This window comes from Elephas maximus, chromosome 3 (genome assembly GCF_024166365.1).
Source record: "Elephas maximus indicus isolate mEleMax1 chromosome 3, mEleMax1 primary haplotype, whole genome shotgun sequence".
Classification (NCBI taxonomy): domain Eukaryota; kingdom Metazoa; phylum Chordata; class Mammalia; order Proboscidea; family Elephantidae; genus Elephas; species Elephas maximus.
In genome coordinates this window covers 114,135,697-114,154,512 of record NC_064821.1, presented here as the reverse complement: position 1 = coordinate 114,154,512, position 18,816 = coordinate 114,135,697, and the positions used below count along the sequence as shown (strand labels likewise).

Genomic DNA, 18,816 nt, shown 5'->3' with positions numbered 1-18,816 from the left:
CTTTGTGCTGGGCAGTGTCTCTTAAATTGTTTGACGGGAAATCTAAAGGACTTTTCTAGAAACTGGGCTAACTTTTTGTTTAATTAAACTTTTTGCTCTTTTTTCCCATTTTGCCTCTTGGGTTGTTAGGAAGCCATGGAGGGAGAAAATCCAGAGTGATCCTTTCTGGCAAAAAAAGAAAAAAAAAAAAAGCAAACCAACCTCATTATCAGCTTTCTTCTCTTTCTGCCTTCCCCAAAGTCCAAGGACTTGTTGGATGCCTCCTTTTCTTGTCAAGTCAATAAAAAGAAGATATTTTTCAGCTTGTTGTAGCTTCTCCTTCCAGCCAAACCGTGAAAATAATTAGCCATCATAAAGAGAGTAATGAACTTCAGCACGATTTTCTCCCTGAACGTTTATTAAGTTGGTTATTGCACGGATCCTTAGAATTCTGTGAGGACATGCTGCAAATAAATTGTAGGCCTGGTAGACCAGGTTCATTGAATGTGTATCTCTAATGAGGAGTCCCTGGGGGACGCAATCAGTTAAGTGCTCGACTATTAACTATTAAAAGTTGGCAGTTTGAACCTTCCCAGTGGTGCCTCAGAAGAAAGGCCTAGTGATCTGCTTCCAAAAGGTCATCGCCTTGAAAACCCTATGGAGCACAGTTCTGCTCTACAGACATGGGATTGTCATGAGTTGGAATCAACTTGACTACTGGGTTGTTTTAGTTTTTTATTGAGGATGAATGGTCTGACAAAGATGTTAAGAGAAAGAAGGGATTTCTGCTTTTTACCTATAATTTCTGGTTCTACCTCAAGTGTGGCTTTTTTTTGGGGGGTGGGGGAGCAGTGAACACTATGCCTCCATTGTGCCCTATTAGTCTTTTCCTCTAAGGTGTGTCTTTAAGCATAAACTTCTTTTAATTGGTGACACAAGACAAAGGTATGAGAATTCAGGCGTGGTGTCTGTTGGAAATAGTGACCCTGCCCCAAATCCTCTGCTCTTCTTCCAGACCCCAGAGCATGAGGGACGTTACTATGAGTGTGATGTCCTTCCCTTCATGGAAATCGGGTCTGTAGCTCATAAGTACTACCTCCTAAACATCCGACTGCCTGTGAATGAGAAGAAGAAAATTAATGTTGGGATCGGGGAGATAAAGGATATTCGCCTGGTGGTAAGTGATCCAAGCAGCATGTGACACTAGAGGTACTAGTTCTTGGGCATGTGTACTACAAGGAAACCCCCATCTCACTCTTGGCATTCCCCTGCCTCAGTTGTCTCATTTGAGAAATGGGAATAATAAGGTACCTGTGACAGCTGAGAACATAAAGGGAACTAATCTGTGTGAAAGGCTACAGAAATGGAAAACCTTAACGTATTTAACTAATCTCTCCATTTTGGGCATCAAGGACAGCTCCAGTTTTTTAATGAAAATCCGTACAGAAAAAATCTTTGATCACAATCTTAATCATTCTCTTAGCATGGAGGGTCCATTTTTATACCTTTTGTTACATAGTTATTTCTACAGTGTCTGAGAAGGAGCCAAGGGTGATATAGGGACAGTACATGCTGTGAATATGAAAGCTTTTAGATTTTGAAAGTTCAGCAGACCAGATCTCCACCGACTTCTTTCAAATGTGTTTGAAGGTAGAAAATAATACTAAGATACATTCAACTTCAAAATTATTATTGACCTCTGTCTAGGGAATCCATCAAAATGGAGGCTTCACCAAGGTATGGTTTGCCATGAAGACCTTCCTTACGCCCAGCATCTTCATCATCATGGTGTGGTACTGGAGGAGGATCACCATGATGTCCCGACCCCCAGTGCTTCTGGAAAAGTAAGAGCTGATTTCAGAGCGCTCATTTTGACCACTGACATCTCATGCCCTGCTACCCTCCTGCTTTTGCTGGGGTCTAGTTCAAGCAGCCAGTGTGCTACCTGGGCCACTGAGTTGACCAGGAGTCATCCTGGACTCCTTCTTCTTCGGCTTTCACATGCCAATTATCGTTAAGCCCTAAGAGTTCTACCTCTCTCATATTTCTGGTCCTTTATCCTGTATCTGGAGTCCTGGTGGTGTAGTGGTTAAGAGCTACAACTGCTAACCAAAAGGTTGGCAGTTCGCATCCACCAGCCACTCCTGGGAAACCCTATGGGGCAGTTCTACTCTGTCCTATAGTGTCACTATGAGTCAGAATCGACTCTATTGCAATGGGTTGTATCTGCTTTTCATTTTCACTGCCAGAACCAGGTACTCTGTTATAGTGGGTGAACTGCCATGCTCCTAACTAAGCCCAATCCTGCTCACCTAACAGAAGGACGATGCTCCTGCAAATATGCCATCTTTCTATCCCACATCATTGGCCTTTCCCTTTCTGCTGGATTATTCCCATCAATATACCAACATGTTATACCATCTCCCACTCTTAACCAAAAGTCTCCCTTTTCCCCACTTTCTGAAGCCACCACACCCTTTCTCTGCTCCTCTTCACAGCAAAACTCCACAAAAATCTTGTTCATATTTCTTCTCCTTCTGTTCTTTCTTGAACCCATTCCAGCTTGGAGTCTTCCCCACAACTCCACTGATACTGTGCTTAACAAGGTCACCAGTAACCTCCACATTCCAAACCTAATGGCCATTTCTCAGTCCTCACTTTTCTTGACCCATCACCACCAGCATGTGACATAATTACCCTTCCCTTTTTCTTCACTGGTCCTCCTCAACCCTTTTTCTTGGCTATCGTTGTCTCTTGCTAGCCATCAGTTGGTCTCTATCGCTGTTTCTTGCCATCTTTCTAACCTCTTGAAGTTTGGAGCCAGGGCTCAGTTCTTGGACCACTTCTCGTTATTAGCTACTCCTATTTCCCAGATGATCTCATCTAGTATCATGGCCTTAAAAATTATCTGCACTCTGATGACTTCATTTATGTCCTCAGCCTAACCTCTCCCAACTCTAGACCCAAATATACAGCTACTTACTTAATATCTTCACTTGCATTGAAAAATGAAACATATGCAAAGAGTAAGACTTAATTCTTCCCACTTCAAGCCTACTCTTCCCCCAGGCTTTCCCATCTTAGCAAATGGCAACTCTATTATTTCAGTTGCTCAGGCTAGAAATTTAGGGATCATCCATTGCTCTTTCTTTTTTCGTTTCCTACCTGTCATCTAATATACCAGGAAATCACACCATTTTTGCTGCTACCATCGTAATCTAACCTACCAAAATGTCCCACCTGCTTTATAGCCCTGGTGGCATAGTGATGAATAGTTTAGCTGCTAACCAAAAGGTCAGCAGTTTGAATCCACCAGCCACTCCTTGGAAACCCTATGGGGCAGTTCTACTCTGTCCAATAGGTCACTTTGAGTTGGAATTGACCCAACAACAATGGGTTTGGTTTCTTGGTTTATTGGAAATAGCCTCTCAATTTGCTCTCCTTGCTTCCACCATTTTTCTCCCTACAATCTATTCACACAGCAGCTAGACTGTTCTTTTTTAAGTGCAAATCACATCATGTCACTCTTCTGCTCAAAGCTCTCTCCTGCCTTTTCATCTCCTTTGCCCTGGCCTGCAAAGCCCTGTGTGATCTGGCCCCATGCCACCTCTGATCTCATCATCTATCCTCTCCACCACCCACCAGCCTCCTTGATGGTGCTCAAGCATGCCTGGCATGCTCTCACCCCAGGGACTTTGCACTTTCTGTTCTCTTTATCTGAAATGCTCTTTCCCAGATACATTTGTGGCTCAATTCCTCATTTCCTTCCCTGCTGCAATGTCTCTTATCTTAGAGGCTTTTCCTGTGCACATTACATAAAAGAGCACACCCAGTGTTTTCCATTTTCTTACTTTGCTTTATTTTTCTTTGTAACACCCATTCTTTGTTTGTTTACTGTCTTTTCCCCTTCACGCCCCTCTTTCCCTACCTCAGTGCTCTTAGGAAAACAGAACCCTTGCCTGTTGTGTTCACTGCTGTGTCCTCAGCATCTGGAGCAGTAATTGGCACATAGTAGAAGCTCAATAAGTATTTGTTGTAGGAATTAATAGAAGAATCATGTCATTGCATTGTTTAAACTCATTATCGGATCCCTAGTCCCATCAAGATAAATTTCAAATTCTGTAATGAGACATACAACGTCCTTCATGAGCTCAGCCCTCTTCTTTGGTCTCATTTCCTGTCATTTTTCTGATATGTGCTGCATCCAGATTCCCAAATGCTTTAGGCTGTTCCAGGCCTCTCTGCCTTCATCCAGGTTCTTCCTTCTGCTTGGAATGTCCTTTTCCATCTGCCTCACCTCAGCTCACAACTCAGCTCAGTTTCTGTCTCTGTCCAAGTTAGACACCTCTATCATGTTATTTGTCACCCTCTGTTTCAGTTGTCTGTTTATCTGGCTCCCCCACTAAACTGTGACTGCATGAGTGAAAGAACAGGTCCTGCTCATTTAGGTATCTATAGCCTTGACACAATGCCTGGCACATATAAACGTGCATTGGATGGGTATGAATTAAAGGATGAATGAATTAGTGACATCATGAATGGTATTTTGAAAGAAAAGAGAAGTGGCAGTTAATAGTGTGGTGGAGGTAGGGGGAGGAAATGTAAACTAAACGGAAGAATTTGTATTTCATAGATATTTAGAGTCATTAAAATAAATATGCTCATATAATTCAGAGTTGCTGAGGCTATCATAGTAATAATGTGTGTTCTTAATGATCAGGTTAATGAGAACCTGAATCCCTGTGAGAAGATAATTATAGTCAATGAGCTCTGTTTAAGAAGTCAAGAGGGAGCAAAAAACGTCATAGAAAGCTCTTAGTCTGAAATAGTACTGTCAGTAAGGTTTGGAGCATTAAGGAGGTTAAGTTCAATTGTACAGAAAGGCTAAAGTAACACTCTTCATTCTGTAGTGGTGCCAGCTAAATAAGACATTTTGCATCTCTGTATAGACACTTGTGAGAGCTAAGAAAATGATCCTATGGCTTCAGTCCCAAATAAGTAACATCTCAATTCCCAAAATTGGCTTCTGAGTTTTAAAATCCTGCCTCCCAGATGAATGAAGAGGTTTTCCTGATATGTTCTCACCATCAGAGTCATCTTTGCCCTTGGGATTTCCATGACCTTTATCAACATCCCAGTGGAATGGTTTTCCATTGGCTTTGACTGGACCTGGATGCTGTTGTTCGGTGACATTCGACAAGGTGTCTTCTATGCAATGCTTCTGTCCTTCTGGATCATCTTTTGTGGCGAGCACATGATGGTAAGAGCCCCCCAGGAAAGGGACCAGAGTCACACCATGGTTGCTGCATGCAGGTGGCTGAGCTGACACCACCAGCCTTCTGTCTTAACTCTAGCCGAGGGACAGGCAGGTAAGCCAGTGGTTATGGTGCAAGATCTGGAGTCAGACCCTCAGGTTCAAATTCTGCTTCACCATCTTCTAGCTGAGTGGCCTTGGGCATGTGACTTGGTCATTCTGAATCTCAGGTTCCTCAACTGTAAAACAGGATTGAAAGGCCTAATTTGTAGGGTTCTTTTAAGAATTAAATGAGATAAATGTAAGCAAAGTACTTTGCAGCGGGTAAACCCATACATGGTAATACTGATTACTTCTTTTCCTTTGACTTGGCTGGAACTTCAGCTCTGCTTGACCCCAGCACCAAGTTAACCTCCGGAGAATGTGGGCGTTCTCAGCTGGCAGTTTGTTGAGGTGGCCAAGTAACCCCTGAAATACGGACATCTCTAGTCTTATCATCAGTTTTCACAGAGTTCAAATCATATTTCAAGATGATTGAAGGCACCATGGATAAAAATAAAAATGGTGCCTTCATCACAGTGTGGCTAAGATGATATGCCAGCTAGAGCTTGGTCCTCATGTCAGGCACATGGATGTCCCAGTAGAGTGGACTGCTTTTAAATTCGCCTATGGTTTGATCATTACCCTGAAGACTTGCTGCACTCCCAGGAAAGCGATGTAAGAGGGGAGAGCCTCACCCTATGGCTGGACCCCACATGAGGGGCCTCCAACAGTGACACATTGAGAATGAGCTTTTTGTACGGGGACTGGGAGTGGAGGGGACTCTGGCACAGCAGCCAGGGAGGATCACCCAGAGTGAGCTGGTGTGGACTGTCCCACCAGGGCCCCAGTCTGGAGGCTGAGACATGTCTTTGTCCTTCCCCATTTTTTCACTTTACTTCCTCGCATTTTTTTTTCTTTTTTTGCGCTCTTAGAGTCTTTGTACATCTAAACGAGAGCAATCGTTCTTGATTTTAATGATAGCAAGAAGAAATACATTTATTTTTCTAACCATGGGGACCTCCTACATTTCACGTATTTTAATATCTCAGAGTCTTTATTTGGTCCTAGGAGGACCATCCCACCGTCACATATACCTCTATGTCAAAAGTTATGTGTCACATATGGATTTAATTCCGAACAAGCTATGTTGGGACCACAGAACCTCCCCAGCCTAGAGTTAGAAGGCCTTTCTTTTGTTCCCATAGTATGTTCTTATTGCTGTCAGAGTCCTTACCAATGGGCTTTGTAATTGTCTGTTTATGTGACAGACTTCTCCAAAGACAGCGAGCTCCTTAAGAACAGAGATTTTTATCTGATTCATTTTCGTATATTGTATATTAGCATGATGCCTAATATACAATAGGTGGTCAGCAAGTCTTGTTTGAATGACTGACTCACCTATGGGATTGCTTTGCTCTGCTCCCATCTTTATCCTGTGCCTCAATTTGGTTTTCCTCAGGATCAGCATGAGCGGAATCACATTGCTGGGTACTGGAAACAAGTCGGACCGATTGCTGTTGGCTCTTTCTGCCTCTTCATATTTGACATGTGTGAGAGGTAAGCAGTGCCCGTGTGGCTCAGAGCTGAAGTGCTCACTCCCATCTCTTTAGGAGAGTATTCCAAAAGCAGAAGGGTGGTTATGAATTTTTGCTTTGGCATGAAAGAGCTTGACATGGTCACATCCACAGAAAAGGATTGTGACTAAATCAAAGACAAAGCTGCCATAGATGCACACCATTTGGGCTGGTCATGTTCTAAAAGCTTCTTTCTCTTTAGGTTCTTTGTCACATTCCTTAGTCTATATATAGCCCCCATGCCCCAGCAGCAAAGTTAAGATATGTAACAAGGAGCATTTGCGCCTTTGCCTTTTTATTAATCGTGTTTTGCCTTTCCGACTTGTTTCTCTTTGTAGAGGGGTACAACTCACGAATCCTTTCTACAGTATCTGGACTACAGATGTTGGAACAGAGTTGGCTGTATCCTTCATTGTTGGGCTTAGAGTTTTATTTCTTCCTGTAGCCATCTGGTCCCCAAGATCATTTTCTGAGTCACCGCTGATCCTCTCCATGTGGGCTCAGCCAGAGCTTTGATCCTCAGACCAATGCTAACAGCACAATTAAGGCAAATAATGAGAGGAATTAATGCCTGCTCTCAAGCCTGGGTGGGAGCAGGCAGAATGGGGAGGTTACAGCACATCCCCACAGCAGAGAGATCAGAGTGGCTAGTTTTCCTGCAGCCTGTCTAAATTATCTATTATACACTTATTTACCACAGACTGAAGCATGACTAGCTTTTCCCTGGAGCCACATAGGTTCATCTCTGGGCCCCTGAGTGAGAGCCGGTTTCTGAAGTCATCTGTTGGTGGTTTCTTAAAGTGACCTTGGCATGCTGGCAGGCCGTGCTGCTGCTGTTCATGCCTGAGACTGAGTGGAGATAAGGCTAAGGTGATTAGTTCCAGAGAGGTGGCCGAGGCTTCTGGTTGGTTGGCGTAAAGTCGGCTTGAGTCATCTTCGTGAAGCAGAAACGACAGCCTTCCCTTATCCCTTTTAGGACGCTGGATTTAAATATTTTATCTCCCTGAATAATATCTTAAGTGCTCAGGGAGAGAAAAAAAAAAAACTCTCCTCTGGAGTGAGGAGAAAGGCTTGGGTTGGACTCTTCCTTGATGGATAATGATATATTGTCATGTACTGGTAAATACGCTTTGTCCAACCCTGATGATTATATTGGTTTTCTTAGTGTCATGAGGACTTTGTGAGGAAATTAAATCAGGGGAATGGTTACTTTAAAGATGAGAGGATGGAAACCCCTCTCCTCACCTATCACCAAAAGCTGTGAGTGGCACACCAAGGGAATACTTGGTTTACAGATTCTGACTCATGGTGACCCCATGTGTGCAGAGTAGAACTGCCCCATAGGGTTTTCAAGGCTATGTATGACCCTTCAGAAGCAGATCTCCAGGCCTGTCTTCTGAGGCACTGCCCAACTTTGGGCTAGCTGTCAAGAACTTAACCGTTGGTACCACCCAGGGACTCCTGAAGCTAGTGTAGGGGAGGGTAATTGGAGTCAGGTCACCTGCCTCCCAAGCCAGTGTGCTCTTCCCCAAGGCTTGGTCGTTCTCATGTTGGGCCCTAATGAAAGGCCTGAGCCTCACTGATGGATCTCAGACTGTGCTACACTCTCCTCCCCTGTGCCATGTGTCCTTCTGCTCCCTGCTCCATTTGACAAGATTTTCTGTGATGACCAAAAATTACAAACAGTACTTCATCCCTGATTTTACCTCAAGACCTTCAATCCCATGCCCAGGAACCTGGCAGCCTCAACCCCAGCCCCTCCCCCTGATTCCAGGTCATCTTAATTTCATGATTATAAAACTCCAGGGACTAGCCCAGTGGTGGCCAAACATAGTTATACTCGGTTCTCTAGCCCTCGGGAAATGCAATTCAATATTTCTGGGGCAGAGCCTAGGAACCTACATTTTAACTCACTCTTGCAGTGATTTCAGTGCAGTTTTTCACCTGATCAGTATTTAGCAACCGATATCTACCATCTCAGTGCTTTTCAACTTTATTGTGCACATGGGTCTCCTGGGGACTTTGCTAAAGGCAGATCCTGATTTGGTAGGTCTGTGGTAGGGCCTCGATTCTGCACTCCTAACAAGCAAGGCTCCATTCCTCTTCTTACTTGGCTTGGAAGGCCAATTTGAAGACTCCCCTCTGTGGTGCTGTTGTGTCAGAAAACCTCTCTCTTTAGCTTCCATTAGAATGCCAGTGTTTAGTATTTTATCTCCCTGAAAAATGCCTGAATATTTGGAGGACAAAAAGTATAGCCAGTAGAGCCAGGGAGAAGTGTTTGTGTCCTTTCAGCCTGCATCCTTGGCTAGTGCGCCATTTCCTTTACTGGATACTGTCAGATGGCCTTCATCATTGTGGCTGGGATCTGCCTCTGCCTCTACTTCCTGTTTCTGTGCTTCATGGTGTTTCAGGTATTTCAGAACATCAGTGGGAAGCAGTCCAGCCTGCCAGCCATGAGCAAGGTCCGGCGGCTGCACTATGAGGTGAGCAAATCTCTTGGCTCTTTCTGGAATGGGTAGTCGATATCTCCTGCTTGATGTGTAAACACACACACATCTGTGGTTTGACTGAAAGGTTCCTCTTTCAAATATACATTGAGATTCTCATGTAGGATCTGTGGGCAAGATTCAAGGCTAAATCTTACTCTTAGAAGCATCTAACTGGCCCATCTAAATCTTGGAGTTTCCCGTGGTATACATTTCTCTCTGTCCCCAGTAAGGAGGAAACTTGTTCAGCAGGTTCGTCAGCTGTGGGATGGAATTTAGGGGCATACTAAATGGGAGATGTGATTATGTCAGGATTGGCACATTGCGTGGGGTGAGGCTTTGATCAAGGTTCTCTGCTGAGAAACAGCCTTAAGACTGGGGATGGACCCAGGTGGTCTGATTTCCAGACCCCAATAGACCACATCTCCCCTAAAAGACCCAGCAGGTGCGCACATAGAATTCAGTAATCTCGGTTTATAGATTGCACACCTCATTCAAGAGAAAACACTTATCATCATCAGATCTCTAATGCAGACAACGTAATCTTAATCAATCAAGAATCCCTTGAGCTCGTACCTAAGTGGCTGCCCGTGGAGACACTGGCCTGATTACTCTGTGAACAGGGGAGCAGAAAGTGCAGAGCCACAGGTTTTTATATGCAGCATATCTGCAGATGTTGTTGTCAGTTGCTGAGTCAGCTCCAAATCATAGTGACCCCAGTGATCATGGAGATGGTACAGGACCGGACAATGTTTTGTTCTCTTATACATGGGGTATCTGCAAATAGGAGCTCCTAAATAATAATAGGTGTCCCTCCCTGAGACATAGCTCCCCTTAAATCCCGCACTCAGAAAACCCCAGACACTTTCTGAGGATTGCCCGTCTCCAGAGCTAGAGTGACACGTGAGAAAACTCAACCAAATCCACTTCATGTTGATTAATATGCACATTTCTTTGTGTTCACTGGAGCAGAATTTTATTACAACCGCAGAAAACTTGGATTCGGTAACTTTGAACCCTTGCAGAGAAGCATAACCAGCTTAGCAGGGAAATTAGCAGCTTCGTAACGTGCTGTGAATGCAATTTCCCAGGCTCTGGTATGGCTGCTTTATGTGAGATAAGAACATAGGAAGTATTTGGCCCAGGAAGTTTCCCAGCCGCATTCACCCCTGCAGGAGAAATGCTGCCGTGTGAAGTTATTTTACTGACACTCCCTAGGGATTTGATTTCATAGACTTTTTAAAATGAGCTTTTCATAGATTTATATATTTGAGATAAGGATTCAGTATTAAACTATCCCTTTCCCTCTTTCCTATTAGGGGCTGATTTTCAGGTTTAAGTTCCTCATGCTTATCACCTTGGCCTGTGCTGCAATGACTGTCATCTTCTTCATCGTTAGTCAGGTAAGTGAACCCTGGGATCTCTGGGTGAGAATGTCCTAAAGAGTTCCCTGTAGTCCTCACAGAAAATTGTACAGAGCCACTGAGGAAAGGATCAGGGAGGCTGTCATCTGGACAGCTGGTGGAGCCCTGTTTATTTATACTGCTGTAGCCTGGGGCTGGGGGCAGCGGTGGTTCCGTAGTAGAATTCCGTCTTCCCGTGTGGTAGACCCACATTCAATTCCCAGCCCGTGCATCTCAGGCACAGCCAGCACCCATCTGTCAGTGGACGTTTTTGTGTTGCTGTGATGCTGACCAGGTTTCAGTGGAGCTTCCAGGTTAAGGAAGAAAGGCCTGGCAATCTACTTCAGAAAATCAGCCAGTAAAAACCCTATGAATCACAACGGTTTGATCCTGTTGTGCCTGGGGTTGCCATGACTTGATGGCAGCTAACAACAGCAACAATTGGAGACTTGTTACTTGGTCTCTGGAGGTAGACTGAATTTCCCATTCACTGTAACTCTAGGGAGGAAAAAATTTGCTAAATAAATTAAAAGTCTGCAGCGATATTGAAGAGGGCATATTCCATTTACTTAAGAGAATAAACTTTTTAAGCCCTGTAGCAGAATGCTAACAAGCAATGTATTAATTTAATTTGATCCTAATCTAGCCATTACCATAGATCCTTGGACAATTCATCAGCCATTCTCTGTAGTAATTATATTGTCTGTTAAACATGGAAACTAATTCAGAAGTCCCCTAATTATATTGCCTCTTAAACATGAGAAGTAATTCAAGAGTCCTCTTGATAGGTCTGGATCTTTCCACACTGGTTATTTCCAAAACTCAAAATTTTGTTACACTTAGGAATCTCAATAATGGCAATGGGGATAGGTTTTAAATATTGGCCACTTGTTTTAGAAAGTGGGAAGTACTGTTTAAATCTAATGTATTACATATCTATCATTCATTTGTACTTCACCAAATCCTATGAGGTAAGTAGGATAGGAATTGGTATCCCAGTTTGCTGGCATAGGAAATCTAATTGCTCTAGAGAGGTTTCCTAGTTGTGTTGCTTTCCCACTGGGTGGACCTTTGGATGGATCACTTAACATTTCTAAGGTTTTATTTCCTTTTCTTTAAAGTGGGTATAACAGCAGTACCAGCACAGAAGGTAGGTGGAAGGGCCAAAGGAAGTAACACTTGCAACATGATTAGCAGAGTGCCTGGCACGTTGTAAGTGTGTGAATAACTGTGCTATTATGAATACCAAGAAGGTTCAATGTCTTGCCAAAGGACATACAATAAGTTTCTGCAACACTTGGGGTCACCATGAGTCAAAACGACTTGATAGCAACCGGTTAACTGGTTAGAGCCCTGGTGGCTGTGCGCCCTAGAGAGTTAGTGTTGTCAACTCTGCTGAAGGCTGCAGTGAATGGAAAAAATAAGACATATATATGTGTGTGTGTGTGTGTGTGTGAAGTTCTACTTTGACCTCTAACAGTGCTGTATTTGTATCAGGCTGTTTGTTTATAAAACCTTGGAAGCTTTACTCTCTACTCCAAATGCAGTAAAAATATTTCAGATTCTGAATGAGTTTTTTATTCAGCCAGCTGAGGCTCAACCACCCATATTCAAATAAGGCATATCTGAAGCATGACTTATCCTTGGCTAATTCCCTCGTGTGGGCAAAATGCTTTCCAGCCCTCTAGCCCCTCAGTAATGGACTGTGATATTGACACTCCCACTTCTGCAAGGCTGAGAGAGCATGAGCACCACCTAGACAAACAGAATCTCAATTAAGATGAGTCCGGGAGTAAAAGGCAATACCAATATAAGTTCTTAAAAAGGCAGGAAGCAAGGGTATTTCCATCCTAATACATGCTTTTACCACTATATAAAGTTCGGGTCATTCCCACCACACGCCCATCTCACTCTCTTACCTCTTTTGAGAGCTCCTTGTACCTAAAGTCAACAGGGACATTTTGCCAATCTTTAAGGCTACATACTGCCAGAATTAACTATGTACGTGCTTAAAACCAGAAAACCAAACCTGTTGCCCTTGAGTTGATTCTGACTCATAGAGACCCTATAGGACAGAGTAGAACTGCCCCATAGGGTTTCTAAGGCTATAAATCTTTATGGACGCAGACTGCCACATCTTCCAGCCGCCAAGCGGCTGGTGGGTTTGAAGTGCTGACTTTTCAGTTAGTAGCCAAGCACTTAACCACTGTGCCACCAGGGTTCTTTCATGTACTTGCTTAATTATATATATTAATACACACACACACACACACGCAAACAGTTGCTATCAAGTTGATTTCTACTTATGGTGACCCCATGTGTTGCAGAGTAGAACTGTGCTCCATAGGGTTTTCAGTGGCTAGTTTTTCAGAAGTAGATCTCCAGGCCTTTTAAGCAAAGACTAGTCTTCCAAAGAGCCTAGTGTGTGGCTTTTCTGTGGAGAAAAAGATGAATATTCCGTTGCCCCACTATTTTCTAACATGGCTCCAGCCAGTGGCTGGCTTTTTTATCTGCTGTGACATTCGGCCCAGGGTGGATTTCATCTCTAAAGGGGGAGCAGTGAGGCCATTTGGATTCCATTAACTCCTCATTCCTCCTGCTGTTTTTTTTAAGGCTTATTTATAGACATCTAAGACGTTTTCAGGTATAACAGTGTCCCAGGTACTGTATTAATATAGTCATCAGAGGATTTATTTTTTAATGTCATTTTGGAATGTCTCAGCAATGATCTCAACTGAAAGAAAACCTATTGGGTAACTTTTTGAAATGGATCCCAGCCTTAGGTGAAAGGAATGTATTAAAACCCCCATTATCCTCTCGGGCTGGCTGGGAGAGCCTGCATTTAAAGCCCCATGAAATATAATATGAGGGGATCTCGCCAGGATATTGAAGCTCTGAGGCCAGGAATGAAAGGCCGACGGAAGCTGTGGAATGCAGTGACCTTGAGGCTTTGTAGCTGGGTACTGAGGTGCAGTCTTTTAATGCCTCCTATTTTAATGGCCTCAGTCATAGCAACCAAGATATGGTACATCACAGTCTGGTATTTCAGCCCCTTCCCTCTGGGGTAGGGGTGGGGGCGGGAGAGGCGTTCCATTTGAAGGTGGCAGGCATTACGGAACAGATGTGCAATGCAGGGGGACAAGTTCACTGGCCTTCACTAAGGGAACCCCCAGGTGCCTGACATTCAGGTCAAGCCACATGCAGCAAACTCCCAGAGAAACTGTCCCCAGCTCTTTTGTGTGTGTGTGTGATCATTTCAGTCTGGTACAGAGGAAATATTTCCAGTAAGAGGTCCTGTATCTGAGATTTGGCTATCTTGTTGTGAAGTGGAATGTTGGTTGTCAAGACTACTGGATGTAAAGGGATTTGACCTTCACTTGGCTCCAGGGGTATAATTGGGTGGTTTCACACAAAAGTAAATTGTTCAAATGTAAAACCAGGAAAACCAGAGACTTTTAGAAATAAGGCTTATGCAGAGGATGAGTTTTTTTTTTTTTTTTTTGCAGGGGCATCAGAAGTCTGGGAGTACCTTATTTTACTCTCTGAAAGTTAGAAGGGGCGGCTGTCACCTCTTGCATTGGCATTAATAAAATTTGAATTTACAAAGCCTGCTCTGTTGAGGCTGGTTATTGTGGTATATATTGGTGGGAATGTGCTCAGAGCTTGGGATGTCTCAGGCATGAATAATTGAACAAGGAGAGTTGGGAAAAGCCCAAGCCAGTCTCTCACCAGTAGAGTTACGCTATGTACACAGTTCATTTATGCAAATTCCACTCTTTGCCCTCAGCAGGAAATAATGCATTTAGAGAGAGCTTACAAATTAAATAGTGTGGGTAATTTTGCCCTCCATCCTAAACAACATGCATGTGTCCCAGAGCAGGCATGAGATGAGAGCCTGAATCTACTGTTTCCTCTGTCAGTCTCAGCTCCCACATGCCTCCATGGCATGAATACCTCATCCCAGTGGTTCTACTGTAAAATTATGTTTTGCCTATGTAATCCATTTATAATATACCGCACATTATTATGTTTAGAGTATATAGCACATTCCAGACTAATCCAGGCTAGGAAGAAAGGCCTGGTGATCTACTTCCGAAAATTAGACAATGAAAACCCCATGGATCATAATTGAATATTGTCTAGTGTGTTGCTGGAAGGTGAGCCGCCTAGGTTGGAAGGCACTCAGAATGCACAGTGGCCTCAAACATACCAACGATTCCTTAGATGATGAAGAGCTGGACAACGTTTTGTTCTGTTGTACATGGGGGTGTCATGAGTCGGAAACAACTAACAGCAACGTATTAATATACAGATTTGACTATACAAAAATCTGTGTATGTAAATAAATAAAAATACCAAATCCATTGCCATGAAGTTGATCCTGACTCATGGCAACCCTGTTGGGGAAATAGGGTTTCCAAGGCTGTAATCAGACTGCTTTCTCCCGTGGTGCGGCTGGTAAGTTCGAACAGCTGACCTTTTAGTTAGCAGGGAAGCGCTTTAACCACTGCACCACCAGGGCTCCTGTGTATGTTGAAACTGATCCTTGCTAGAATTGGCCTGACTCATCTACGTAAGGAAATAACCCAGCTGTGTGCCTCATACATAGTGGTGCTCAGCAGATTTTGTTGAATGAATGGGAGTGAATGTGTAGGGATGCCCATACACATACATGGAGGTAGAAAGGGGGAATAGAAACAGAAGCTCTGAAGAACCACCTGACTGGAAAGTAAAGAGAAAAAAGTTGCAGCTAATAGTATGATAATAATTGCATTTAAAAATGAAAGGAAATGAGACTAAAGGGGCACACCAGCTGTGGGGCAAGGACTAGAAGGCAGGAGAGGACAGGAAAGCTGGTAATAGGGAACCCAAGGTTGAGAAGGGGAGAGTGTTGACATGTTGTAGGGTTGTTGACCAGTGTCATGGAACAATATGTACACTAACTGTTTAATGAGAAACTAGTTCCATAAACCTTCACCTAATGTACAAACAAAAAAAAAAAAAAATCAGAGGAGATGCCAGTGGGTAAGAAGTGTTATTTAAATATTGCTCTCTATTGTGTTCCTTTATTATCACTTAAAACAAGTAGTTAACACAGATGTTAGCAAGGCTGAGATATTATTGTAATAATAACAAGGATAGCGATAAGGTTTATTCAACACTAATGATGTGCCAGCCACTATTCATAGTATGTTACTTGAAATATCTTATTTATAGTCTTGATTACAACTCTATGAGGTAGGTAGGCAATATTTCACTCTAACACATGGGTAAAGTATGGCCCAGAGAGGTGAAGTATCTTGCCCAAGATTGCTCAGGCAGATGGTTATGGCTGTGACTCCAGAGAATGTGTTCTTAATTATTACACAGCACAAGAGTAGGAATATTATTTTAAACTGTGACCATTCTCTGAAGTTAGCTTTGTGAGGCAACCATTGTGTAAGGTCAGATTTCCTTGGAAAATTGACTTGATCGTCTATGGTGTTATGTATGTCCCAGGTGGTACAAATGGTTAACCCACTTGACTTGCTAGCCTAAAGGTTGGAAGTTCAAGTCTACCCAGAGGAGCCTTGGAAGAAAGTCCTGACTATCTGCTTCTGAAAAATCAGCCATTGAAAACTCTTTGGAGCACAGTTTAACTCTGACACTCAAGGAGTCGCCATGAGTCAGAATCAACTTGATGACAACTTTTTTTTTTTTTAGCACTTAAAAGTAAGAAGAGTGATATTGGGAGATATTTCTAAGAAGACCGAAGTAATTTCAATGCTGGTGCATTGTCCTGCAATCAGTAATCATTACAGAATCCTTTTTGCTGAAAGATATTCCTGAAAACTTCCTATAAAATAATTTTATAGTTATTTTCCAAAATAAATAAGATTTTATGGTGGTGGATTGTTTATGAATCATAAAAATGAACAATAATGTATCAACAAAGCCAAACTAAAGCTGGTACATCTATAACAGTTAACCTGGCTAACTGACACCCCAGGTCTTTCAAGAAGAAATGCCTGTACATTCACCTGTATTATGTCACGGGCCCCAGTGGGTGATCGGATAAACAGCATGATCAAAGGGAATACAAAGCCACTGCATCATAAACAGGAAGTGATGTCACCCTGCTTGTTGAAGTCATCACCATTTAGATCTGGTGTGATATCTTAGAAATTAGAAGGAGCCCCGGAGGTGGCTTATATAACCTAGCCTCATTAAGCTTTCATGAGAACATTGTCTGATGCTTTCTTTTTCTCCTGGTTAAAATTTTCTATACCAAACAGACGTGGTCAAAATCACGTCATTGATCTCGGAGCTGGCACAGATTATTAGTCACTCAGCTCAACAATTCTGTTGACAGTTGTCAGCATAATCCAAGTCATCAGACAGCCCTTTAAACAATTACCAAGCCATTAACACAGTTAAAAGTAGTTCCAAAACATGCCTTATAGAATTGTGAAGCATATGAAAGCTTCAAAATTACTTTTATGAGTGACTTACCTAGAGTGACATTATATGGATAACTAATATTTATTTAGTGTTTACTATGTGCTAGGCGATTTCTAGAATTTTTTTTTACTCAGCTCCCCTCAGTAGCCTTGCAAGTTTTAGATATCGTTATCTCTGTTTTACACTTAAAGAAATTGAAGTTCAGGGTGTTGATTTTTGTTTTACATTAAAGAAAGTGAGTGGTCGAGCTTGGATTCGAAGCCCAGGTCTTTCTGCTCCACCACAGAGCCACACTAAGGAAAACTGAGGATCCGTTGTTCACTTGGAGTCCTAGGCTAGTGCAAACGGTTAATGCACTTGGCTGCTAACTGAAAGGTTGAAGGTTCAAGTCCACCTAGAGGCACCTCGGAAGAAAAATCTGGCCATTTACTTTTAAGAAATCAGTCATTAAAAATGCTGTGGAGCAAGTTCTACTCTGCTACACATGAGATCACCCTGAGTCAAAGTTCACTCAATGACAACTTTTTTTTTTTATTGTTCATGTAGTCCACCTCTTTGCCAAGGGCCTGTGGTGCATCAGGCACTGAAGATACAGCAGTGCACCGAACAGAACTGTCTTTGGCCTCAGGGAGTTTACAATGAGCTGGGAAGACAGACAGGGCAGGAGGAATTGTAACTGTGGACTTCAACACAGTGTTTTCTTTTTTTAATGTGGGATAACAATGCACTGCTGTTTTAGGAAGAGATTAATACCTGTGCTCAGACATTAATGCCTAGAGAGAGAATTAAAGAGGCCACAAGAAAGAAGAGCTTCTGTGCTGAACAGCCCGTACTTAAATCCCCAATTCAAGGGATTGGAGAGTTGAAGCAGCCGTGTGTATACTGAGAAAGCACTCAGTGATTTTGATACTACCCAGTCTTGTCAGAATTACTGAGACAAATCATCAAAACAAGAAGAATGCCTATAATTCAGTGTGGAGCATCAAGACAATGTTTCTCAATTATTTTTCCTCCAAGGAATGTATAACCTTAGTTCTGCAAATACTGGCATGAATCACCAGGTATTTAATGAGCACCTCCTCTCTGCGCCTTGGGTGGTACAAACAGTCAATTGCTTGACTGCTAACCAAAAGTTTGGAAGTTGGAGTCAGTTCAGAAGCACCTCAGAAGAAGGACCTGGTGATCTGTTCCAAACATCAGCCACTGTGGAGCACAGTTCTACTCTGACACAGGTCAGGTTGCCTTGAGTCAGAATCAGTCAATGGCAGCTGGTTCTACTCTATGCTTAGAACTGGGCCAGCCATTGTCTACTGCGAGGCTCGCACCCTCAAGAATTCTGCATCTAATGGGGAAGACTTTTTTTTCATCAGTGACAATTTGTGAGTTACTCAAGATAGTAGCTTTCACAGCTGGACAATGAATAAGGAAGACTGAAGAAGAATTGACGCCTTTGAATTGTGTTGGTGAAGAATAGTGAATATACCATGGACTACCAAAAGAACGAACGAATCTGTCTTGGAAGAAATACAACCAGAATGCTCCTTAGAAGCAAGGATGGTGAGACTGCATCTTACATACTTTGGACGTGTTGTCAGGAGGGATCAGTCCCTAGAGAAGGACATTGTGTTTGGGAAAGT

The 18,816-nt window shown here is 42.9% G+C and overlaps 1 protein-coding gene across 2 annotated transcripts in view; it reads left to right on the top strand.

Annotated features, from left to right (window-relative positions):
• Positions 1-18,816, top strand: part of WLS (Wnt ligand secretion mediator) — a 127,235-nt gene that overhangs the window by 95,923 nt on the left and 12,496 nt on the right. The window contains exons 4-11 of one of the 2 annotated variants that reach the window (XM_049879554.1): positions 995-1,156; positions 1,687-1,823; positions 5,071-5,239; positions 6,735-6,832; positions 7,188-7,251; positions 9,189-9,332; positions 10,655-10,738; positions 14,245-16,522. In XM_049879554.1, coding sequence (XP_049735511.1) covers positions 995-1,156; positions 1,687-1,823; positions 5,071-5,239; positions 6,735-6,832; positions 7,188-7,251; positions 9,189-9,332; positions 10,655-10,738; positions 14,245-14,325 — 939 coding nt within the window. In that variant the 3' untranslated portion in view covers positions 14,326-16,522. Of the gene's footprint in view, positions 1-994; positions 1,157-1,686; positions 1,824-5,070; positions 5,240-6,734; positions 6,833-7,187; positions 7,252-9,188; positions 9,333-10,654; positions 10,739-14,244; positions 16,523-18,816 lie in introns of those variants that run through there. The other variant, XM_049879553.1, reaches the window with a different exon arrangement.